This window comes from Somniosus microcephalus, chromosome 17, assembly GCF_052327205.1.
Source record: "Somniosus microcephalus isolate GS21.2 chromosome 17, FLI_Smic_1.0, whole genome shotgun sequence".
Classification (NCBI taxonomy): Eukaryota; Metazoa; Chordata; class Chondrichthyes; order Squaliformes; family Somniosidae; genus Somniosus; species Somniosus microcephalus.
In genome coordinates, this window is record NC_141003.1 from 42,706,125 (window position 1) to 42,731,217 (window position 25,093).

Below are 25,093 nucleotides of genomic sequence, written 5' to 3' on the forward strand. Positions count from 1 at the left end.
TGCCTCACCGTATTCCTTTTTTAAAGTAACGTGACTGTTAAACTTGGAAGTGATACAATTATGTCATTGGAAGGCAGCTCTGTTAAACCAATATCCACCAATATATTAATGCGTTTAGTATTTTCTGAAATCTTAATTTTTTTAATTGCTGAAACATAGTTAAAAATACAATATGGTTCTGTGCTTCGATTTTTCGTTCAGATTTTGGCTCTGAACTGGTTAGTTTATAGAGAAAAGCCACTTCTATCATTTAAAATCTTGATGCATCATAATTGTTCCCCAGATTTGTGTTTTTGTGTGGGTGGGAAGTATGACTTGGAAGCAATATCAGCAAACATAGAATATACAATAATAGTTTCTTAAAGCATGTGCATTTGAAGTTTAATAATTCAATTTTTAAAACTGTTGTGATTTCAGGACATGGATTTCAAAAACTAGTCTTTCCTTTACGTCATGGCCATCAGTCAGTGTCCATTTTCATCTTCCTCACTGGTTTAAGTGTTTAGGTCTTGTTTTTTTTTGCCCTCCTTTCGAATCCCTTTTCTAGTTAGTATGCTTTGTTATTCCCCAGTCATATTATGCAAAGCCTTCCTTCGTAATTTAAATTTTCTCTCCAATCACATTCAATTGAAAAAGATTTCTATACAATCACAGTGTAACATTAAAACTATCCATCACGTTCCAACAAAACAATTTTGCCTACAGCCTGATTGACCTTTCTTGTACTCCTAATAGTTAACAATCATTTAACAAACTCGTGAAAAAACCTTGGCTTAAACAGCTCTCCATCTTTTTCCACAAACAACCTGACACACCTCACTTGGCCTCAGCATCCCCATCCTGCTCTAGTTGCTTTCTGCTCACGCTAGTCTTTTTCTTACACTTTTAAAGTTATGGTGCAGAGTTTCCACCCCCACCCTCCAAGCCAGTTAAAATCTTTCCTCACGGCCCTATTTACCCATTCTATAAGGACATGGGTGCCTCTCCGATTTAGGTGAAGGTCATCCTGTCTATATCCTTCCCTGGCCCTAAAAGTGACGTTAGTGTCCCAGGAATAGTAAACCCTCACATCTAACCTTTCAAACACCTTTCTCTCCTTGTGTGGCACTAGGAGTGATGCAGAAATTACTACCCCGGAGGTTCTGCTTCTTAATCTAAAATGTAACTTTTGAAATCCCTTTGCGGGACTTCAAACCTATTCCTCTTTGTCATCGGTTCCCACGTGAGCTGCGGCCTCTATCTGTTCGCCCTCCCATTCCAGAACCTTTTGTAATCGCTCCGTGATGTCCAGAACCCTGCCACCTGGGAAGCATCATACCATTTGAAACTCTGCATCTTTTCTACAAAAGAAACTATCAAACCCCCCCCCCCCCCCCCCCCCCCCAAAGGCTATAGAATCTCACAATCACCACACGCATATTCTTGCTACTTATACTGTTTCCCCCATGGGTAAACGCTGGCTCCCAATGCCTTGTAGTCACTCGTGGTTGCTCTCCTTTGTGCCACCTTTTTTGTCCATGTCACTGGTACCCAAACAGGTATACTTATTAGACAATTCTAGCTCACCAGATGATTGCTTTTCTCTGCCACTTGCTGCCCTGTTTGATGATGGTCACCCAGACTCCTTTACCAGCTTCTCTACTAGCAACTCAAGTTGTGCATCTTTCTGCTTGAGCAGTGCAACCTTCTTCACACACCATACATGTGTATTTACCCTGCACGGTATCTGAGACCAGGCAGATTCACATCATGTATGCTGCATGTGAAAGACTACAATTCGCAGGAGATTCACTGAAGCCCTGCAGAAACGAAGCATTAGAAGATCTAAAGGTCTGGGAGGAGAAACCTTGCTTATGTTAAACAAAATATACGCAACTAAATCTGACTGAGTCATACAAAATGGTTACAGAAATCAAGTTTCCAAGCTGAAAGCACAATAAAAAGAAATTGCTCTCCCAGGATCTTTCAGTTGTCTTGTCCCGAGGCTGCTATGTGTTCAGACTTTCAATCTTCCTGATATGCACTTGATAATTATGACAGAGAAAGTGTTAGAGAATGCATTAGAGAGGCTTGAAACTATTTGCATAACACGAGAAAAAAAATCACTAGATTGCATTAATTGGTAATAAATGCGCTAGACTGGAAAATATCAGTTGGATTTGAAGGATTTTATCAAAGCTCTGGAATGAGTTGGATGCTTTGGGCAATTAGGTTGTTGCAGCAAATGAAAGTTGGAATTAATAATTGAAATAGGGAGAAAAATATAAGTATTAACTGAATTCCTCAAAAAAAACTGAGAGCCTGTTTCCCAACTCTGTGCTGGGGATCAGGCTAGAAATTTAGTGGGGGGCGGGGGGGCGCACCACGAAAGAGTATGTGCAACAACAGGGAGGGAAGGAGGAGTATTTGCAGCAAAAGGGTATAGGGAAGGGGAGAGGACCAAGTCTCCCTTCACAACTCATTGTTGCTCAGCAGCCTCACCCCGCTTCCAGTTTTCTGTCTCCACACGTCCCACCAATGTTCCCTGTAATTTCTCTTGGTGCTGCGTGGCCCCTTTAAGGGCTTGTGCGGGCCATTCGAAACACCGCGTGCACGTTTACTGCATTGAAAAGCCGGCAAGCTTAAAGGGAACATTGGGCCCTCCCTCCACCGACAAGAATTTTGAAATCTATGTGTTGGGGACAGGGAGCTTGTGGAGATTAGTCACAATTGGGGCTGGTTGGTGAGTAGAATTTGATTGGGGTTGGGCTGAGGGTGCCAGAGTTCTGGGAGGATTTAAGTTTGTGTAGGGTAGATCCCGGGAAGCCTGTTAAGAGAGTGTTGAAAAGGTTTGAGCCAAAAGCCTGGAGATGCCAAAAGCATGAATGAGGGTTTTGGTGGTAGAGGCCATACATTTAATAGCAATAAGGGAAATATAACTTTTTATACTTGGATTTTTATCCCTTTCCGGTTCAAAAGGGCTTGGATTGTATTTTTATATGGAATTGATATGATTACCACTACTGCAACAAAACCAACTGTTCAAATAACTTTTCCAACTGTTTCAACAACCAATATTGTTTGCTGACCCAGTGCACTGTATAACCCCAGCAGTTACATTTGTAACATCATAAATACACAAACATTACCTAATGTTAGTGCTTCTGTATATGCATAGTGTGTCACTTCCATTTGATATATTTTCAGACTTTGCTGCTGCTTGTTGACTTCTTTTGAATTGTGTGTGGCCAGCCTCCCCGTATGTTTTCGCAGCCACGCGCCCCTGGCCGAGCACTGTAAATTGTTAGCTTTCATTCTATGAATGTGTTTCACAGTACCTAATGTCTGGAATCTCTTTCTTTTATTCAGAAATTCTGATCAAGTTTTAAATATGAGATGAATGAAACCTATAACTAATTATATTACAATAATAAATGTTGTACCTGTGTCTGAGACCGAGATATTATACACAAATAAAGTAAACCTTTCATTTCAAAATTGAATAAGTGGATTAATATGAAACGCTCCGGGGTTACCTTCATTCAAATCAAGTCATAAAAATCTAAGTTCTTAGGAACAAATAATTCATTCTTTTGTCCTGGATAGGATGAACAAAATAGCTGCTGCTGTTTTCATATCGACCAATACATTTCAGTTTCCCTCTTGCCAGTTGTGCCTTTTCCCCGCAGTCCCTTGCTTATTTTTCTCTGTCCTGTTCATTGAAGCCCACAGGTGAAACACCGTGAGATGATTGGAAAACAAATCACATTGAAAACTGCATTAAATGGATGGCGAGCGCTGGTTCTCAGTTGTGCTCTCCCTTCTCACTTGTATGCTTTCACTCTTGCTTGTGATCACTCTTGCTCGCGCTCTCGGCTCCTCATACTCTCTTCCTTCCCCTCACGCTCTTTCCGCCTTAACCCCTTGCGTTTTCATCCTCCCTTTCCCCCTCACGCTTTCATTCTCGCCTCCTGCCCATGCCCCCTCTCGCCTCGCTCCTTGCCCCCCTCATTTATACTTATGCATGCTGTCTCTGCTCTCATATATATATATCTCTCTGGTCAATTTCTCCACTCTCTCTTTCTCTCCTCTTTGCTGTCTCTCTCTGCCTTCCCTCCTGCCCCCCGCCCCCTCAATGCAGTATTAAAATGTAATGATGAGAACTATCTGGTTACACACGACAGCACAATGGCTCTTGATTTACTTGCAATTAGAAGTATTCTTCCTCTATGCAGGAAGCAATTGATCATTCAGTGCTGCCTAGTTTGTATGTAGTGTTCAGTTTCAATCAACACAACACAGAAAATGTAACGTTAGCTTTTCTAGCTTCAGAAATATGCACAGCACAGAAAACAACTATCAGCTGGCAAAACTGAATAAAACAATGCCCTCATTAAGCAGCACTACTGCTTAAAGATAGCATTTTCTTCATGCATTCTACATTTTACCAGATTAACTGGTCATCTCACTGCTCTTTGGTTCAAAATGGCTGGCTTATGTGACGGTGATTTTTATGTGAACTATTTTGGAAAGTTTGAGATGCAAAATGTTATATAAAGACAAGTCTTCATTCCTTTGCAGTTGATTGTGGTGGGATAGCATTCTATTTCTAAATACATACTCGTTTTGATAAAAGTCGTCATCTCAACATCATGACAGGAATTGGCATTCGATTACCTGTTGCCATCTGAAATTCTGTCTTCTGGAATCTCTCCATGCTGCGAGAACAAGTTGAATGCCACACAGGAGCAGAAGCAACAGCCAGCATCTGAAGAGTTTGAGGCAGAGGGGGCAGGACGAGCAGGGCTGCAGAAATGCAAGCAGTAAGAAGCTGCTGCAGATGGGAGGAGGAAGAGCCAGGAAGGAAAGCAGTGATCCAGCTTAGCCTTCTAACAGGAGGATGAGCAGCATAAATATCGATGTATGTGCTATTTTGAATACGAGAGGCCAATGACTGATTCCTGAGATGTTTAACTGACTGCAGCTACTCGGCTTACTTTTATTGTCTAAGCAGTCATTTATCCAATCATTTTTTAATCACAGAATAAATTCTCTTTGGACAGAATCCTTTTTGGGGATCTTAAATGTTTTGAGAATGTCCCCCTGCTCAGCTGAGCGACATTGGTCCCTCAGCACCTCCAATATAAAATTCTCATTCTCATGTTTCAATCCCTTCATGGCCTAGGCCCTCCCAGTCTCTAACCTCCTCCAGCCCTATAACTCCACCCCAGGCCACACTGATCATCTTCTGAATCTGTCCTCTTGTTCTTCGCCCTTGCAGTGATATGGGAAAAGAGCGGGGGAGTTGGACTAACTTGATTGCTCTTTGAAAGAGCCAGTACAGACTCGACTGGCCGAATGGCCACCTCTTGTGCTGCACTATTATATGATTCTGTAATATTGAGTCCAGAAGGCTGTAAAGTGCCTAATCGAAAGATGAGATGCTGTTCCTCAACCTTTCTTTGAGCTTCATTGGAACAGTGTCGGAGGCCGAGGACAGAGAGTGGGGTGAAGAATTAAAATGTTCATCGACCGGAAGCTCGGGATCATGCTTGCAGACTGAACGGTAATGTTCCGCAAAGCGATGACCCAATCTGCGTTTGGTCTCCCCAATGTAGAGGAGACCACATCATGAGCAGCGAATACAGTATACTAAATTGAAAGAAGTGCAAGTAAATCGCTGTTTCACCTGGAAGGACTATTTGGGGCCCTGGACGGTGGGAAGGGCGGAGGTGAAACGGCAGGTGCTGCACCCAATCATTGTTAGTTACTTTGAACCTGAGCTTTCATTAACCCATCTGAATTATTGTGCTTACTCGTGAAATATACTTGAGTTACATTTGAGTTCTACTGTAATAATTACTTTAAATTGGATGACAACTGAGCAGACCTGTAATTTGCTTCTGACCTTTAAGCGCACTTCTTGGTACTGCTGCCAACAAGCTGTGAAACCACTGCTCCTGTGTCTTCTGCAAAAATGAATTTTTGAGTGCACTGCATCTGGTTTTGGTGCTTCGGGGGATATCAGAATATTTTAGTTAAATAGCTATTTCGTCATCAACCCTTCTCCCTTCCAATTACTGGAAACGGGAAATTAAGATGTTGTCTTTTTTGTGATGCATGCTTTAGAAAATTCTCCGATGTTTGTTTATTTAATTTTTTTTGTTGCTATTTCTAGCCTTTTTATGTTTGATCATGTTTGTTTCCCCCTCTCTGGTTGTTCTTCCAAATTGATTCTCCTCAATTTAATCCTCATAGCTTCAAAATCAGCGTTCTTGAAACTTAGCAAGTCATTTCATTATCTCTTGCTCCTAACTGTTCTAAAAATATATCAAAGCTGATGCCATTAAGACTGCAGGTGCTGAACCATTCACCAGCTTCTACATTTTCCACAAAGGTTCTTTACCGAACAATAGATCATGTGTGGGTTCTTCGTAACACATTTTTATATGCTGTGTCAAACATTTGTGAATTCACTTTGAAAAATTGCCATCATTCCACTTGGGTTAAAGGCAATTAAAATAGTTTTAAATTGATATTCTTCCGTTCATGATTCTGCATATTTGTTCAAAATGACTCTTTGTCAGCTAACTCCCTTGCTGCTCTGTGAATGATAGCTTCAGGGACGGGGATGGGGTGGTGTGGTGGGGGAAGATGTGGACGGCATGATTTAGTGGTGGTTGCTCATTCCTCATGAGTACTTGAGATTCATTCAGTCAGATATTTGATGTAACAACACGTAAGCAGTGATTTCATCCAATAATTTTTTTGTTTGTCATGTGATGCTTTGAAGATGTGGGGCCCTGGGGTATGATGCTACATAAAAACACACAACTTCCAATGCTTGCTTATTTCTTAAAAAAAAAATAAAAAAAAATTGGGTAGCATTTTCAGGAAGCAACTCTGAATTAGGGTAGAGAATTCTTGCAGTCAAATATGTTTTTAAGTAAAAGCTTAGTTTTTGAAGTTGGACTGAGGAGAATGCTGTGCTTAATTCTTTTTTTCAAATTTGAGTCCCTTTTTCTGTTTCTGCGATGTTCCCACATAGAATGGAGTACAAGAGGCACAGGAGTTACACATGTTGAATGACGGAGTGTTGGACTTCTCTGATATTCCTTGTTTACCACTAAAATAAAACGAATAACTTTGTTTTTTAAAAAAAACACTGCCTCCAGGAACTGTTATATTTGTTTGTGCACTGATCTTGCTAATGTTATATTTCAAGTTATCTGAAATGTTTTGCTGCTTTCCTGCTGGGTGTTTATTAAAACCATAAAACAAAAGAAATTCACAGTCGGCGCCTTAAGCTTCAATTAATTCATTAGCAAATTTTGTTCCGCTGATTACTTGGTTGAAATCACATTTTATTCAAAGTCCTGCTGGTTACCTGTCTACCATCTTGCTCTTTTGTTTGGATAATAGCAGTTTTACAAATATTTTGAATCCAAGTTGACACTGTTGTGCCTGCGCATAAATGGCCCAACTGTAAATTTATTTAGGCTCCATTGAAAAGAAAATAGAATGGAAAGTTGATCAGCTCCACTGAGGTGGTAGTTCATGAAGTGGATTGAAGTGGCAGTTACTGATGTATTCATGGATGTGGGATCAAATTATAAAGAATTTATGTCCAAGTTGACTTTCAAATAGTTTTCCTTCATGTAGCAATTGCCTAATGGAGTTTTTACATTAAATGTTGTTTTAATTTAAGTAAGCTGTTTGTGCACTTTTGAGAAGGGTTTAAGAACCACTGCACTAGACAGACCCAGCTACTACCTTGAATTATTTAAGAATATATAATTGGCCATTTTTGCCTTTGTTATATCCTGTGCCTCTCCCCACTACTGAAAGGAAAAGGTCCAAAGATATGAGATTGCTGTTTGTTGCTACAACTTGATAATTGAAGAAAACAAGTCTTTAAGACAGATGATACAAGGAATAAACAGCAGGACAGTTTCTGCTGCAATCTGTGTAGCCTTACCGGTTTGGTACATTGTTCTGAGATTCTACACTCCAAACAGAGCTCCTAAGGCCACCTTGGGCGTCAGTTGGGGCATCAGTGAGACTCCATCCTTTTGGCTTTGATTGTAACATTCTTATCTGAATAGGATCACCTTGCCTCGGGCCTTGCTAGACAGCTGTATTTGTAGAAGTTGGAATAATGTTTAATATTTTGATGATGCCAGTCATTGGCCTGTGCTCAACCCTCCCCACGCTATCCAGGCTTGGGACTGGCAGCTACACTGAAGTGCAACAGGCAAAGTTAGTCATGTATGCTAGCAGGCCATTAAGCCATCATACCCACACCCGACCATATTGCCACCTGATATCTACACACGTGCACTCTACAGGGTGTCAATGAATAGTCAGTTGGATTAGGAACGGTGGCTGAATTTTCCCAAAGCATCACAAGGGCAAATTGCAATCCCCAGTTGTGATTGCTAAACTCTCAGCAGTTCAGGGGTTACATCTGGTACCTTCCTGCTCTGTTTGGCTCAGTACCACAATGGCTGGTGCATATACCCACTGAGCCATCAGGGCTTAATGTTTCTGTTTTTATTAGCATTTTAATATGAGCACAGAAGACTCTTCATAAACTGCACACTGAATATCGGGGATTATAGTTAAGTTGTAACGATCCTACAACCCTCCTGAATTCTGCATTCCCCCCACACTGGGATGTTTTATGCATTGCTCGCTTTCTCCGCCCCATCATTGGTGACCGTACTTTCATCCATCGAGGCCCTAAACCTCGCCACCTCCCTCTGCTTGTTTAACAGTCTCCTTAAAACCCACCTCTTCGACCAGGTCGTTGGTCACCCCTCCTAATATCACCCCCTTTGGCTCGGCCTCTGCGCTTGTCTAATTACACCTCTGTTCAAGCACCCTGCAACATTTTTCTACATTAAATATGATATATAAATGTAATTTGTTTATTAAAAAATCTTGTCGTTCCTGACCTTCAGTCTTCGCTTGTTTCAATTGCCAGCTATTAGTCTTTTGCTCTCTCAATGGGGAGACTTCCCACCTCTTGTCTCTTCTCCCCCGTCCAAAAAAAATGCCAACCACAGTTAACATTTGTATGGTATGAGATGGTTCTGCACACAATTTGGAAGAATAAACAGTAGGTGTATGATTTGCATCTGAAAGGCCATTTTATTAAGTTACAGTACTGAACTTTAGACAAGAAAAGTTAGCAGTCATCTTTAACAATTAGTTTTTTTGTGGCATTTGCACTCCTGCGAACCTTGTAGAATAAGTAAGTATGTTGTAAAAGCAGCATTCGGTTATTACCTTGTGGCTTCGCCTGAAGTAGTCTGATAAGAGCACCCTCTTGTGGGGATATTGATTAATGCAGCACCAAGATTCAGTGTAATTAGAGGTGGCAAATAATTTCATGAACTTTGTTTCAAATACTTTTTTCTTTTAACTTTAATTAGCATACATGTAAATAAATTTTTGTTTAACTTTCCAACAGTGGGTGATCATTGTTTGAAGTTTGGAAACTGGCTAGTGCAAGGTTTTCAGGCAATGGATTCTTTCCATTGCTTTGTCCAATAGTCCTAGAAATATGAAACAAATGTCTTGTTTAGCAGTGAAATAGAATGGTCTTTAAAAGAGATCACTAAGGAATGAATAGCTTATTATCTACTTTAATGATTTATTCTGTATAATTGGGGCTTTGAAAAAAATGTAAATGTAGGTTGATCAATTGCACATGATGGTGCTGGATCAATAATGTGGTAGGTAGGGTGTGGCTTTTGCAAGGAGTAGATTGTTTTACTCAAGTTATTTGAAGCAAGTGCCAAACACAGATATGGCATTTATTCACAATAAATAAAAGGCTGTCTATTTTTTGGTTCTTTTCTGTATCTCTTTAATGTCATTTTCCTGTGATGGCATATGTAGCAATTATACAACCTTTATGGGAAATTCACTTCTAGATTATATTGTGGTATCTAGATTCATGAAAGGTATCTGGAAAATAATGCCATTTGGTCCTTTATACCAGCTGGGATTTGGATCTCATTCCCCTCCATCATCCACTGGAACCTGTTGTTTTATTCTCCAGGATATTGCACTGTTGCTGGAAATGGTGTGCTGAAACTTTATCTCCCTTTACTGCATCGTGTGGAAATTACTGTGTTGATCTTTTGGGGCCATTGCCAGTGTAAGTCCTAGTTATTCAAACTAGTCACCATATTCTAGGGGCTACGAGAGGCCATCAGATTCCTCTTTTTCCGTATTTGACTTACTACATATTGGCCCAGAAATTCGGGTCGGAGGCTTCCCGCGCGTGCAAGCCTCCGACCTGCACTTACCTAGCGCGCCGGCCGTTGTGCTGTGGGCCCGCGTGGGATTCTGATCCTGGGCCTGCTCCAACTGCCGGCGCGCAGTGCTTGCGTATCCCAGGGGCGCAGTTAGTTCGAAGCGTCCCCATGGATCACGTGGGCCATGGATAGCCAATGGTAGCAGGGAATCTGTATTCATAGATTTGACAGGAAGACCTGTCAAATCTATGAATACAATTCAGCCCCAAAACATAACTAAAATGTCAAATACATTTTTAAAAAATCACATTTTTAACATAACTATAACTTACATAAAATAACTATTTTAAACAATTTAAATTTTTGATAAAATTAATTACAGTTTCTAACGGGGCTAAAAATAAACTTAGCTTTCTTTAAAGTATGTAAAAAATAATAAACCTGTGGAAAAAATATTTTAATTTTACTTAATTCACCACTTACCTTGTTAAAAGCAGGCCTTGCGACTGCTTTTTACAAGCGTAGCTCCTGGAGACTTGCCCTCCCGGAGAAACCTGCAAAAAAAACCAGAGGTTTCAGGCGTACGCGCTGCCTCTCCGGCGCATGCGTTCGACCCATGAACCCCTTCCTTCAAGGGAATGGAAGTTCTGGTTTCCCGCGCATGCGCGAAACGGGCACTTTCGTTGGGCCGACGCGTGAGTACCCACCCGTGGGGACCCGAAGTTCTGGCCCATTCTGTTGCATTTTGCAATTAATAAAAGTTTCCAGCAATGACCTCTCTGCTTTTCTTTTAAAGAGCTACCACTGTCTTAGAAGCCAGGACAGGGAATTACTGGGTGTATGCCACTATTGGAAGGATCTCTGGAGACCGAAGGTGCGATCAAATTTGCAGGGGGTTCCAAAAGCACACTAGTTTGAAAATCACTAATGTAGATGGAACAAAGGACATTTGCCCATCTAGCCAGTTGTATTTTGTTTTATATGGTAACAGCACATTTTTGTTAACCAGATCAGTAGATTGAATGGTAGAATATATCTCATTAACAAGTCGGGGAGGAATTTGAACCTTATTTCTGCTATAGTCACTGCATGATCCACGAGTGCAAGAATTTTTCCTTCTTGTAACTACAGGGTGGTTATGTCGAGTAACCTTAACGTTTTCTTTTAATCTGGTAGCTCAATGGACAAAGACCCTGAAGTTGTACCATGGGATACAAGTATATGAAAGCATAATGTGCTCATCTGGAATTTCTTCCTGTGCTAAAATATCAGTGGAAACCTGTCCAGGATTCGTACATGGATATTCCAAAAAGCAGGGCCCAAGTATTTGTTTTGGTGTGTTTGCATATGTAGCTTCTTTTTAAAAAAAAAAAAAAAAAAAAAAAAAAAAAATCCTAGGAATTCCCACTTCTGTTTTCTGTATTACTATGGCATAATTCATTTATTTGTGAAAGCGGAATAAATAAGAATTTTTGTTAGATTACCTTTTTGCTTTCCTGTGACCTTTTATTTTTAATCAGCTAGCACAATACAAAAAACAAGTCCGATTTTTCTCTTCACAACCTGATTATTTGGTAAAAACAAAATTAAATGTAATAATTACATTCAGAATACTTGAGCATTGACTTAGGCCAAGATATTTTGTTGTACCATTTTACATGCAAAGCCATAGTCATAAGACAGTATTACAGTTTTAGGTCATTGTAATGCTGTTCAGCAGTCGCATATGAGGTCAGCATGATAATTTTTGTAATTATGTAGGCTTTGCTGATGAGATATGATGGGTAATTAGTGGCAGCACTTCTCATTAAATGGCAAGTACCCCAGGGAGATAATCTCTTCAAGTACAGAGAGGCGACAGAAACTAATCTAACAGTCAGACTTTATAACAAAGTAAATAAATCATAACATGGATCTCACTGTATCACTTTGCATTTGAATACTTGAATACTTTGAAGCCAAAGCAAAAGCATTTCTGAAGAAAGAAATAGTAAAATCCTTAATGTGAGAAATTTGCATTTAATTTATAGATACTATTTATGCTATAGTATGTCTTTATTTGGTTTTTGGCAGTTTAAATTATGCATTTATTATAAAACGCAAAATATTTTAGAATGGTTGCTCTATTTGCAGGCGTTTATTTTACTGTGGAACACTTGATTCCAACAGTAGCTGCCAGAGTGGAAATGTTGAATTGCCATCTCTTGCATGTTCTATGTTAGGAAGACTGAAGTTTTAGGTTGTTATTGTTGAAAATTATGTCAAGATTGTAGGCAATTTTATGTGCATGTTTTGAAACTATTTAATCATAGAATTTGAATTTTGTCAAGTTGTACCTTTTTAAAAAAAAAAAAAAGTGTTGAGAGGAATTTTTAACCCTAAGATGTTATGCCTAATCTATATTTGCACCATCATTTTAATACTATTCAACCAAGTTAAAATTCAGATGAAAAACTACATGACTATTGTTTCCTTCAGGAAAAAGAATTGTGAAATTGGAAACATAAGCTCTTGTACTCTGAGTAATTAATGATTATTGATGGATATTGTAAATGTCATATGGATTAGTCGTTAGATTTTCCATTTTCTCAGTTGTGGTTTGATGTATTGCTGTTGGCCCAGTATCAGTTTTTGATGGAGGGGGAAATCCCATTTAATATGTTAATGTGGTATTCCTGTTGTAGCTGGAAGCTTTTTTTAATCATCTCAGTGGCAGAAAGAGGGGATTGTTCGACTGTTTTGAGGGCAGGCCAATGGTGCATTGGGATCACGTGAAAGAAAGAAAGAAAATCGAATCTAATTTGTAAAATACTCTTATAAAAGCTGAACTTAAAGCTTTTATGTAAATACACAAACGGCAACAGTGAAAACCGAATTTGATTCACACACATGTTTTTTCCCCTTCATATTTTTACAGCACTATATTTACGCTAAGAGCGAGTTGTTTTGATTATTAGCAAGTTTTATCTTCAGGTGCATTGTACCCCAATCCTATATGGTGATTATGCTTGAAAGTAATTTTGCTGGATAAGCCAGTGCTTGCTGTTACAGGACTGTTGCCATCTAACTAAGATAACCATCTTCCCTGATGTGAAGCAGAGTTGTATGGAATAACTCCTTCCACACTTTTATTGTCTTGGAATGGAACCACTACTGACGTATGAGCCAAAGTTATGCAATAAGATTCGCAGAAAGCATTAGCGGCCTATCTGTAAATATTTGAACAGGAGATTATTATTGTGCTTAGTATTTCAGAGCAACACGCTTATCAATATTAGTGGGGAAATGTGGCTGGATTTATTTTTGCATTGATTTTGGCCATATTTGTGACTCTTAAATTTTGCCATCCACCAGTATGTTGAGATTTTTTAAAATTTGTTTATGGGATGTGGGCGTCGCTGGCAAGGCCAGCATTTATTGACCATCCCTAGTTGCCGTTGAGAAGGTGGTGGTGAGCTGCCTTCTTGAACCGCTGCAGTCCGTGTGGTGAAGGTACTCCCACAGTGCTGTTAGGCAGGGAGTTCCACGATTTTGACTAGGCAACGATGAAGGATCGGTGATATACTTCTAAGTCAGGATGGTGTGTGACTTGGAGGGGAACCTGGAGGTGGTGTTCTCCCTTCATGGCTTCACCTGTGCTGCTCTAAGCCATTGGCAGCATGTGAGTGACATTGGTTCTCTCTCCTTGACACTTGTGCTTCGTCCCTGCTCACTTGAAACTTAACACATTCTACCGCTTGAAGAGCAATGCAGTGATCGACACAAATACAATGCTGCAGGTTTATCTTGCTAGCTTTGTGTTTCTATTAAACTGTTCTGTTATGTTTCTTCTACTTATAAGCAAGCAACAATCCACTGCATAGCATGTCTCTTGATGTATTAATAGTAGGAAGGTGACAAAGCAATAACATTTTGATTGAAATGAATTTGCTTTTATGGGCTGCTTGGGTGCATGATTTTTGATTGTTTCTGTTGCACAACAAGCACTTTGTGATATGCTAGAAAAGTCCCTTTAAATAGTTTTCACACAAGGTTGCAAATATTGGTGCTGCAATGATGGTATATAGACCTAGCTCACTTAGCCTATGGGGGGAGCACTCTTGCCTCTGACTCAAAGCCGTGGGTTTGGGTTCCAGCTCCACTCCAGAGAATTGAACACATTATCTAGGCTGACAAGTCAGTACAGTACTAAGGGAGTGCTGCGCTGTTAGAGCTGCCATATTTAGGTTGAGGCCTCGTCTACCCTCTCAGCTTGACATAATTGATCCTCATGGAATCATACAGCACAGAAGGGGGCCATTCAGCCCATCATGCCTGTGCCTGCTCTTTGAAAGAGCTATCCTATTAGTCCCATTCCCCTGCTCTACCCTCCCTAACCCTGTACATTTTACTTTTTCAGTATATATCCAATTCCCTTTCGAAAGTTACTATCGAATCTGCTTCCACCACCCTTGTAGGCAGTGAATCCCAGATCCTATGATCTGTGACACTATTCAGAGAGCAGGGGCTTCTCCAGTGATCTGGCCAACATTATCCTCCACCAATAAACAAATGTGACGATTTATTTCATTGCACACATAAAGGTCTCACAAGCAACAAATTGGCTGATGCATTTCCCTCCATTACACATATTCAGAAGTACTTCACCGGCTGTGAAGCACGTCAGGACATTCTGGGATTGTGAAAACTGCGATAAAAATCCAAGTTCTTCCTTTCTTGGGCCAACCTTTTACATTTTCAGTCTGCTAAAAATAACATTTTTCAGTTTTGGTTTTGAAGTGCATTTAAGGATATAAAAAAACAATCCCTTTCCTCCCTCCCCTTTTCTTCTGAGATAAATTCTAGTTGGCATCAAATGCTATTCCGAATGAATAAGCACATTGATAAATAGCTGCCGAAACTTATTCTATGTGGGAACATCACAGCAGAGCCCTCCATCTACACACAGTAGTTGTTAATAGATAGATCAGGAACAGCAACTTAGGCTGATCTTTCCCTCTTCCGAGCACGCAGTGTCAAACGTACAGTCCGTGGCCTGCATCCGACATGTGGAATATTTTCATCCGGCCCGTGATGACCTGTGCTTTGGGTTGCCAAGTTTCCTGGAATGGGACATGAATCTCCTGGGCATTACTTTTAACATCCTGGGAGCAATTGCACCGCCACATGCCCCCCTCACCAGGCGGTCATTCCCCCACCTCCCAGCCAGCACCCGCTTGGGGTGTAGTGGAAAGTTGCGGGGTTGGGTTGGACTGGGCTTGACTGGAAATGAGTGAACAGAAAACTGTGGATTGGGGCTCTAGGCAGGGAGAGGGTGACGGAATGGAGCTCGGGAAATTGGGGCTCAGGCGCAAGGGAAAGAGAGAACTGGGGAATGGGATGAGGTTTTGTGGGCATTGGGCACAGCATTTCCTTCAGAGCATGGAGCAGCAAGTGGTGAGTGGGAGCCATGCCAAGAGAGGACCAGACAGTGAAGGGGTGTGAGAAATCTGGGGACTTCACTGTGGGTAAATAGTGAAACATTGCTTTCACTGGTGGTCGAATGGGAACAAAGGTGTGGAGACTGAGGATTCTCACTGCGCCCGAGAATTGCATGCTCTGAATTTCCATCGGAAACATCCGCCGTTGCCATTCACGCCAGGCTGGGAGAGGAGAAAAGCAACGCAAAGTACAGCCGCAAGCTGAAGCCCTGCTTCCTCGGCTCCTCTCTCAGGGCAACAAACCCCACAAACAACCCCGGGCCTGACTTCCCTGCTTAAAGTTATCAGCTGCTCGCTCAGGATCTAGCAGAGTCCATAGCCAGGGCCTGAGGCTCATCCAAAATTGGGCCTCGGGCCTCATTTTAATGATCAAGGCGAGCTACGGGGGCCTGTCGCGCCTCCAACGGCAGCTCGCCTGATGTCTGAGATCAAATTTGTGCTTGCTGCATCACCGGCAAGTCCTGGGAGATGGGCGGAGAGCCGAGTGCAGGCCGACATCAGCCCGCAGTCGCGCTGTGGAGCTGAGCAAGGTACTCTTTCCCTACCATTTCTTTTGTCGCTTCCAGTGGTCTCTTTAAGGACCACTGTTTAGGCCACTGTAGATCTGGAAAAACTAGTTGCAGCTAGTACGGTGCATGCTCCACCTAGTATTTCATGCATTTTGCAGAAGAGTCCTGAAGCATGTGCAGGAACCTGCTTTGTATATTTAAATTGATCCAGTGCTGATTTTAAGCAGCTGCTGGGGATGTTTGTAAACAGTAAAGAAAGACCAATATGACAGAGGCCATGCTGATGATGCAGATTATGTGTAGAACCTCACACCCAGAAATAGGTTTAAATTGCACCCCAAAAAATGGGCGAAACGCATACCAGTGTGTCCAAATAATTTTTGCTGAATGTGGCCCATGTTAAGTACCAGGATGTCTGTTCAAGCCTTAACATATAAAATGAGTGACGCCCTTGATGTAGCATTAGTTTAAAGGACTTTATCTTGTGCCACATGCTCTTTTTGTTACTATTCATCATGTTAAGGGTAAGATATGAATAAGCTACACTTGGACATAACTGTCTTAACCATAGTTAGAATGGATTTTGTGTTTTTTTTTAAGCAAAGCGTAAGCTTATGTTGGATGTGTTTACAGTACTTGTACTGGCCTCGCTAGACGTGCTCCTGTCTAGTTATCCAGCAAGTTAAACACTTATTCAAAATAATTCCTCGTGAAGCCGTTTGCTGTTTGAAGCTTTACTTGAACAAATTTGTGAAACTGTAAACAAAGACAAAGTATGTTTTGTACATAAAACTAAGTACTACACATTCGATATTACATAAGATATAACATATTTACAACAGTAGAATAGACTAATTTTATAACTAACTAACATTTGGACCAACTTCTGTAACTATCAAATATTAACCTTTTATAAACATAGTGTTATCAAAATACTACACTGACAAAGTTACTATCATGCTAATAGACAAAGATACAGATATTGCGCCTGGCCTAACATAGAAGATCAGATTACATTGGATTGCAAATGCCTCATGGAATTCTCCATTACTCAAGCCAGGTTCTTCCTGGAATTCCACTTCCTGGGTCACACAGGAAGAAAGGTCAAATGACCTCTCCTCCCACACAAACACTGCTAACACATAACCACCACCAGAGGGTGCTATCTGCATATCAAATGGTCCGTAAGTCCAGAACAGTACTGAACTTAATCATTGGAAGTATTGAGAGCTTTGTTCATTTGAAATGAAATATCTGACATGCAGCTCAATCTCGGAGAACACTCTACAGTAGGCTAAGTGCAGCTGACAGAACTGTGATCATTTATGTAATTTTCAGTACTTTGTTCTTCAATGCCACAGTTAGAAGCTGTGCATCCACTTGCAGCATTTTATTCAGAGATTAGGAGTGTTTTTGTTGGTGACACAGCGACCCTTCCACAGGCCCATTAGGCACACTGTACAAATCAAGGCAAGGAACGTCAGTCTTTAACAGCAGCAGCCTAAGTGTTAGATGGAGTGGAGAAAGTAAAATCAACATTTCCAATAGATCTTCTGGACTAGTGTTGGATCATCTAGTGAGACCTGTGTTTTGCTGCTGTGATTTTTCATGCTGCAAAAGGCCATTAATCACTCACATTGTGCTTGCGCTGTCAGCATTCTTGTGCTCAGTAATCAGGTCCATTTACTTAATATTTTGTTTTCTGATGATGCAGCCACATGGTGCACACAGGATATGAGTTTGTTTTTATCATTTAAAACTTTATTAAAAAAATTATTTGGAGCCATAGGTTCAAATCTCTTGGTTTTTCGATTTCCCCATATCTTGAAGGAAAATGCATAATTCGTTCTGCGTGTATGAGGCACTTAAATTATCAAGGTTCATAAAGACAGTAGCATTTTTTTTTTTTAATCCTCATTTTGCTGTATAGTTCATGAATGGGATATCAAGTCAGTTTGCTTGATGGGTGCAAATGTACAAAACCATTACTTAATAAGCCATTAAAAAACTCAAATCAATTTTTTTTGTTAAAAGTGCTTCTCAGTTGTATAGATCATTGGATTGCTTGTCAATTTTGTTTTCTAAGGAACAAGAATTATCGAACTGCAGAGAGAATGCAAGGTTGGGTTTTCTCCCCCGCCACCCACCTATTATGCTGCCCTGATGGGTAGCGTCTCCATTTGAAGAACAGGAGTCACCACTTCGTGGCCGGAGAGCTGCGAGATGATAGAAAGCTTGTAATTTGCTGATGATGCATGGTAACCACTGAAGGTTTGGCTCCCCAAGATCCTGTGGATCTCTGGGTGTTCTGGTTGCCATTTTCCAAGTTGCAGAGATGAATGTCCGGTCAGGACTAGACCACTCAATGATTTTGCTGCTGTGAATTTGTTGGCTTTACTGTTTCCAATGGAGCCATTAAAAGGTTCAAAGGGAAGCGCCCTGTCTGTGCAGTCACAGAGCAGCCTCGCCCAGCAAGTCCTGCAGGACTTCAGATCCCTCTGCAACTCAGAAAATTGTTTTTTTTTCCAAAGAAACAAAAATTTATCAGAGCATATCTTTTGCCCCTCTCTGTAAAGTGTACAAATACTTTGAACAAATACTATGCTCTTCAACTTTCCTCTACCTTCAATGAACTTGTCTCTAATTTGTCCTAAAACTAAAATTTACTTGTCTTGGTAGAAATAAAATTGACCACATTTAGCTAATTCTCTTGAATTGCAACTGAAGGAATTTGGTATCAGCGGTGGAGAGGTCCATGACCTAGATACTCCCATCCTGCTGGCTCCAAGAGGAGGTATGGTACACAGTGGTTCTGATGGAAACAGTTTTACACACGCTAACTCAGCAGTGCACAAAAGAAAGAAAGTTGCAATGCAAAATGAAATTTACGTTTGTGAAAGTGGATGTGATCTAATTAATAATCCTGGCTTTACGATTTAGCACTATGTGGTGTCAGTATCTAGTGAGAGCTGCATGAAAGAAACTATTGTACAGGACTCCGATATCTTTTCAGCAGGGGTGAGGGAGCTCTCAAGGATATAATCAGAAGCTGATGACTGCAGAGAGTCTTGTGTCAGAGAGTTGCATGGTCATCACAAGAGTTTTGCATTGGCAATGAATTGTGATTTTCTTTGACGCCTGACAAAATGAAGATATTGTTGTATAGTAGTGCGAGGCGTTATTGAACAAGTGTAATCATGTGATAGTGTTGCTTTCACACTAAACACAGAATTTGCCTAATTGCCTTGATGTTGGTATGAAATGCAAGTGTCGTAGAATAGAACAGCACAGAAGGAGGCCATTCGGCCCATCGAGTCTGTGCCAGCTCTTTCAAAGAGTAGTCCAGTTAGTCCCACTCCCCTGCTCTATCCTGATATCCTTGCAATTTTTTCTCCAAGTATTTATCCAATTCCCTTTTGAAAGCTGCTGCTGAATCTGTTTCCACCACCCTATCAGGCAGTGAATTCCAAATCCTAACCACTGGTTGTGAAAATAAAGTTTTTCCTCATGTTGTCTCTTGTTTTTTTGCCAATCACCTTACATCTGTGCCCTCTGGTTATCGACCCTTCAGCCATTGGGAACAGTTTCTCTTTATTTACGCTATCTGAAGCCTTCGTGATTTTAAACACCTCTATCAAATCTCCTTTTAACCTTTTCTGCTCTAAGGAGAACAACCCCAGCTTCTCCAGTCTATCTACGTAACTAATCCCTCAACCCTGGAACCATTCTACAACATCTCTTTAGTACCCTCTCCAAAGCCTTCATGTCCTTCCTAAAGTGTGGTGCCCAGATGTAGAGACAATACTTCAGCTAGGATCGAACTAGTGTTTTATATAGATTTAACATAACTTCCTGTTTTTTGTAATTTATGCCTCTATTTATAAAGCCCAGGATCCCATATGCTTTGTTAACTGCTTTGTTAATCTGCCCTGCCACCTTAAAAGATTTGTGCACAAGCATACCTAGGTCTCTCTTTTCTTGCACCCCTTTTAAAATTGTACCATTTAGCACGTCTTGTCTCTCCTACCAAAATGTATCACCTTACACTTTTCTGCGTTGAATTTCATCTGCCATGCGTCCACCCATTCCACCAGCCTGTCTGTGCCCTCTTGAAGTCTATTACTATCTTCCTCACCGTTTACTACACTTCCAAGTTTTGTGTTACCTGCAAATTTCAAAATTGTGTCCTGTACCCCCAAATCCAAGTCATTAATGTATATCAAAAACAGCAGTGGTCCTAGTATTGAACGTTGGGGAACGCCACTGTATACCTCTCGCCAGTCTGTAAAAAAAAAAAAAAAAAAAAACAACCATTCATCACAATTCTCTCTTCTATCCCGTAGCCAATTTTGTACCCATGCTGCTACTGCCCTTCTTATCCCATGGGCTTCAATTTTGCTAACTAGCCTAATATGTGGTGTCAAATGCCTGTTGAAAGTCTATCAACACATCAACTGCACTGCCCTCATCCACCCTGTTACCTCACCAAAAAACTCAATCAAGTTGGTCAAGCACGATCTGCCCTTAACAGATCTGTGCTGGCTTGCCTTTATTTGTCCAAATGGCTATTAATTTTCTCCTGGATTATTGTTTCTAAAATCTTCCCCACCACTGCGTTAAACTGACTGGCCTGTAATTGCCAGGGTTCTCCTTCTCCCCTTTTTTGTACAAGGGTGTAAGGAGGATTGGAAAATTGTGGCCAGCACCTCTGCACTTTCTACCCTTGTCCCTCAGCAACCTAGGATGCATCCCATCTGGCCTGGGTGACTTGCACCACCCCTCCATTGTCTCTAAATTGTCAAACTGTTTGTCCAATATCAGGTACTGGAGGAGCAGAAATTTCCTGCAACGAAATATTGGGAAGACCAAAGCCATTGTCTTCGGTCCCCGTCACAAACTCCGTTCCCTAGCTACTGACTTCCTCCTTCTCCCTGGCAACTGTCTGAGGCTGAACCAGACTGTTTGCAACCTCGGTGCTTTCAGCTGCCAAAGCCCTAAACTTTAGAATTCCCCCCTTAAGTCTCTCTGCCTCTTTTTCCTCCTTCAAGATGCTCCTTAAAATCCACCCCTCTGACCCTCGTCTGCCCAAATATCCCCTTATGTGGCTTGATTTCAAATTTTGTTTAACACTCCTGTGCAGCGCCTTGGGACGTTTTACTTGCAAAACATGTAGGCTTGATATTTTGAAGAAATTTACAGGATATTCCCAATATAAATACTGCCACAAGATTAATAGTAGATGCCTAAAACAGTACCGTGGCCCAGATGGTAAGTACTTCAGTAAGTTTAAAAATACTTCACTTTCCGATTTTTGCATATTAATATATTCAGTTTATGGTGCTATTTACATATCAGTATACTATTCTTTTCACCTCGACTGACTTTTCAGGAAGTGCCTTTTTTCTTGGTGAGGTTTTGAGAGCGTTGATGTCATCTTCCTTTTCAGAAGAGCGTGTGTAAACTTGTCTTGTATGTAGGTGATCCCATTCCTATGATCCCAGCAGCTCAGGAATGACTAGTTTCCATGTGGCATTTGATCATCTTTTGCTAAATTTATTTTAGATTTTAATTCTGTTTCTAACCCGATATGCACCCAGATCTTTTAGGCCAGTTGGATGGGCCTTTATCTATTGATAACCTAATCAGTTCTTTAATCGTGGTTTTAGACAATGTGCTCCTTTAAGAGATCAGGTACAAAGTTTCACTCTAGATTCTGGAATTGTGGCTTTGGATTGGAAAAGTGCTAATGTCACTCCATTATTTCAGAAGGGAGGGAGGGAGAAGCCAGGTTTCTACAGACCCATCAGTTTAACATGAGTTGTGAGGAAGTTACTGGAATCTATCAGACAGACTAACTGAGCACTTGGACAAGTATGAGCTGATCAATGAAAGTCAGCATGGATTTGTGAAAGGTAGGTCACAGCTGACTAATCTAGTTGAATTTTTTGAGGAGATCATTAGCAAAGTCCCCCGTAGGCTGCACGGCCTGCCTCCCCCAATCAGCGGCCCATTCAAAGTTTTGCGCACGCACGGTATCTACAATATAAAAGCCTGCGTGGGACCTAGAAGATGACTGCGCCCGCGCAGCTTAGCGGGAACATTGGTCACCTGCATGGTGGACAAGGGAGTGCCCATTTGTTCATATAGACTTCAGAAGGCACGAGATTATTAGCAAAAATGAAACCGCATTTTATTGGACGTAACCTTGTGACGTGGATTGCTAATTGGTGGGAAGGTCGGAGACAGAGAGTAAGGATAAAGGAAACATTGGCGGGATGTGACAAGTGGTGTTCTCCAGAATCCGTACTAGGGTATAAGCTTATTTTAATTACTTCCATGAGGAATGGAGTAAGCAGATAATGCTAGGTGGATAAGTAAGTTGTGTAGATGGGATCAGGAAGTTACAAAGGGACGTAGACAGACTGAGTGCGCAAAACCATGGCGGATGGAGTTCAATGTGGGGAAGTGTGAGGTCATTGACTTTGGATCTGAGAAAGACCAATCTGAATTTTTTTTTAAACAGTGAGATTAGGAACTGTGGCGGAGCGAAGGGATTTGGGTGTCCATGTACGCAAATGACTAAAAGCTAGTGTACAGGTACAAAAGGTAATCAAGGCAAATGAATGTTGGCCTTCATAAGGGGATTGGAATGCAAAGGGGAGGAAGTGATGCTTCTGTTGTACAGAGCCTTGGCTTGTATTCCTGTGCGTTTAGAAGATTGAAGGGTGATCTAATCGAGGTTTTGAAAATGATAAAGGAATTTGATAGGGCAGATACAGAGAAACTATTTCCACTGGTGGGAGAATCCAGAGCAAGAGGGCATAATCTTAAAATTAATGTAGATGTAATGGAGAAGTTGAAGTTAAAAAAAAATCCCACATGAATAAACAGCTAAATACTGAGGAAAAGAAAGTCAAAGTCCTGAGCAGCAAGAAGTTGTGTTTAACATGCTGGTCACGCAGTATGTCCTCATTCAGCACGTCCTCAGGTGGTCAGAGTTAGCGCAGATGCAAGTACAATGGGTTAGCAGTGTAGATTTTGGAGACACTTCAAAGCGGTATTTTGATCATTAATGTTCAAGGATTTCTTACTGAGCTGAGGAATTGAATTTCACAAGGTTTCTTGGGGCTTACTCTAAAGAAGACTTCTGAGATTCTTTCTCTTGATTAAGGGACCATTGGGCTATTGAAACCATTTGCATCTTAACTGCAAAACATATTGCACAATTTTCTCTGCTTTTTCATCATTAGCACTGTATCGCTTGAATTAAGTAATTTTGGACCTTGCAACCGTTGAATAATTTTATAAAGAATATAACTGTACCTTGTGTGGGTGCTTTAATTTTCGAGTGCATTGTAAAAGGTAAAATGCTCACAGTACTCCTGTAATTTGGATTATGTTCTTATTTACTTTCTTTTTGCCCCTTGCAGAAGGAGAGGTGGAAAATTTTGATGTTTCCAGTCTGCCTGATGAAGTGCTGCAGAACATTGAAGCTGATAGTTTCTGGTGCATGAGCAAATTACTTGATGGCATTCAGGTAAATTGATTCCTCCTGTCCTGTACCGGTGGGGATAACTGATGAATTCCATTGTTGAAAATGTCTTGGGGGATGGCAGGAAACAAACCTGTGTGCAGAAATTGGGAGGTCCTAGCTCCTTACAGATATTTGGCACACTAACGAGGGGCATGATAAATATGTTCGGTTTTCTGGATGGAGATTCAGGTCATCACTTTATAGTGAAATACTGAAATAGAGCAGGGATTTCCGTCTTTTCCCCTGGGATTGTTTGAAATATACACTTCATTTTCCAGAAGCACTATGCAGTAGGTATCTGTAAACTTAATTTATTGAGTCCTGTAAGCGATGGCAATGTATTAAACCTTTAGCCTTCTCTACATCGATTTATGCTTTGAATTCAAATTAATTTTCTATAGGTGGATGTTGAAAGTAGCTATTCAGGGTGTCAAGAGAATCACTTTTGAGGTAGTTGTTTTAATGGCAAGCATATTGGTTTCTGAGAACACTGCTGCTACAGAAATTCAATCCTGCATTTTGATGATTTGTCTGTGTTTTGCCCACATTTCAGGTTTCTTTGCCCACAAAAGGTCATGCTAACATCTTTTTAGGATAAATTCGGTCAGTTTGTTACATAGTGTTCCCTGTACTAACTGGGAAGCTCACTTTACTTAATGGCCTGGAATTTGTGGTCAGCGGCGAAGTGACTGTGATCGCCGCTGACCTCAAAGAAAGCTGCCCACAAAGATCTTGCAATCTCTGGCGAAATGAATTGTAGCGCTGTCAAAAGGGGATCCCTAGTGTAGAGCAGCGGTGATGTCATCAAGCTGTCTAAGCAGCCAGTCACATTTGAAGAATTCTCAGACAGCAAACCAGGAAATAAAAAGCACTGCTACAATTCACTTTTTAAAAAATTTACAGAGAGCAAAATAAAGATTGGACCATACACATAGGATTAAAGTAGAAGCTGAAATATCATAAACTTCAAAAGCATTTGAAATTTTTTTTTTAAAGACCTGTAATTTTTTATCATCATGGTGAAATTTGACATTCTACAAATATAAAATTCATTTTTCAGGGTCAGACCAGTTGTTCAGTCAATGCGCCATTAAAACCCTAGTTACACCTATTCCAACAAGGCTTAACTTTTCATGGGGTGTTTAACAGCGATATTGCAGTGGAAAAGCTTAAATTTTCATCAGTTCAACTGATTTCACTGATTGCCGGCTCGTGGGAGTTCCACAGTGCAGACTAGCAGAGCAGTGAATGACCGACAGCAACTTCAGGATTTCCGCTTTTAGCTGTGCATGTGCTAAATCCTGAAGATATGGTCAGTTTCAG

The 25,093-nt window shown here is 40.8% G+C and overlaps 1 protein-coding gene across 7 annotated transcripts in view; it reads left to right on the forward strand.

The window, feature by feature from the left end:
• Window positions 1-25,093, forward strand: part of tbc1d22a (TBC1 domain family, member 22a) — a 554,059-nt gene that overhangs the window by 182,895 nt on the left and 346,071 nt on the right. For all 7 annotated transcript variants that reach the window (XM_086010299.1, XM_086010294.1, XM_086010298.1 and 4 more), the window contains one exon: window positions 23,667-23,773. In XM_086010299.1, coding sequence (XP_085866425.1) covers window positions 23,667-23,773 — 107 coding nt within the window. The remainder of the gene's footprint in view (window positions 1-23,666; window positions 23,774-25,093) is intronic.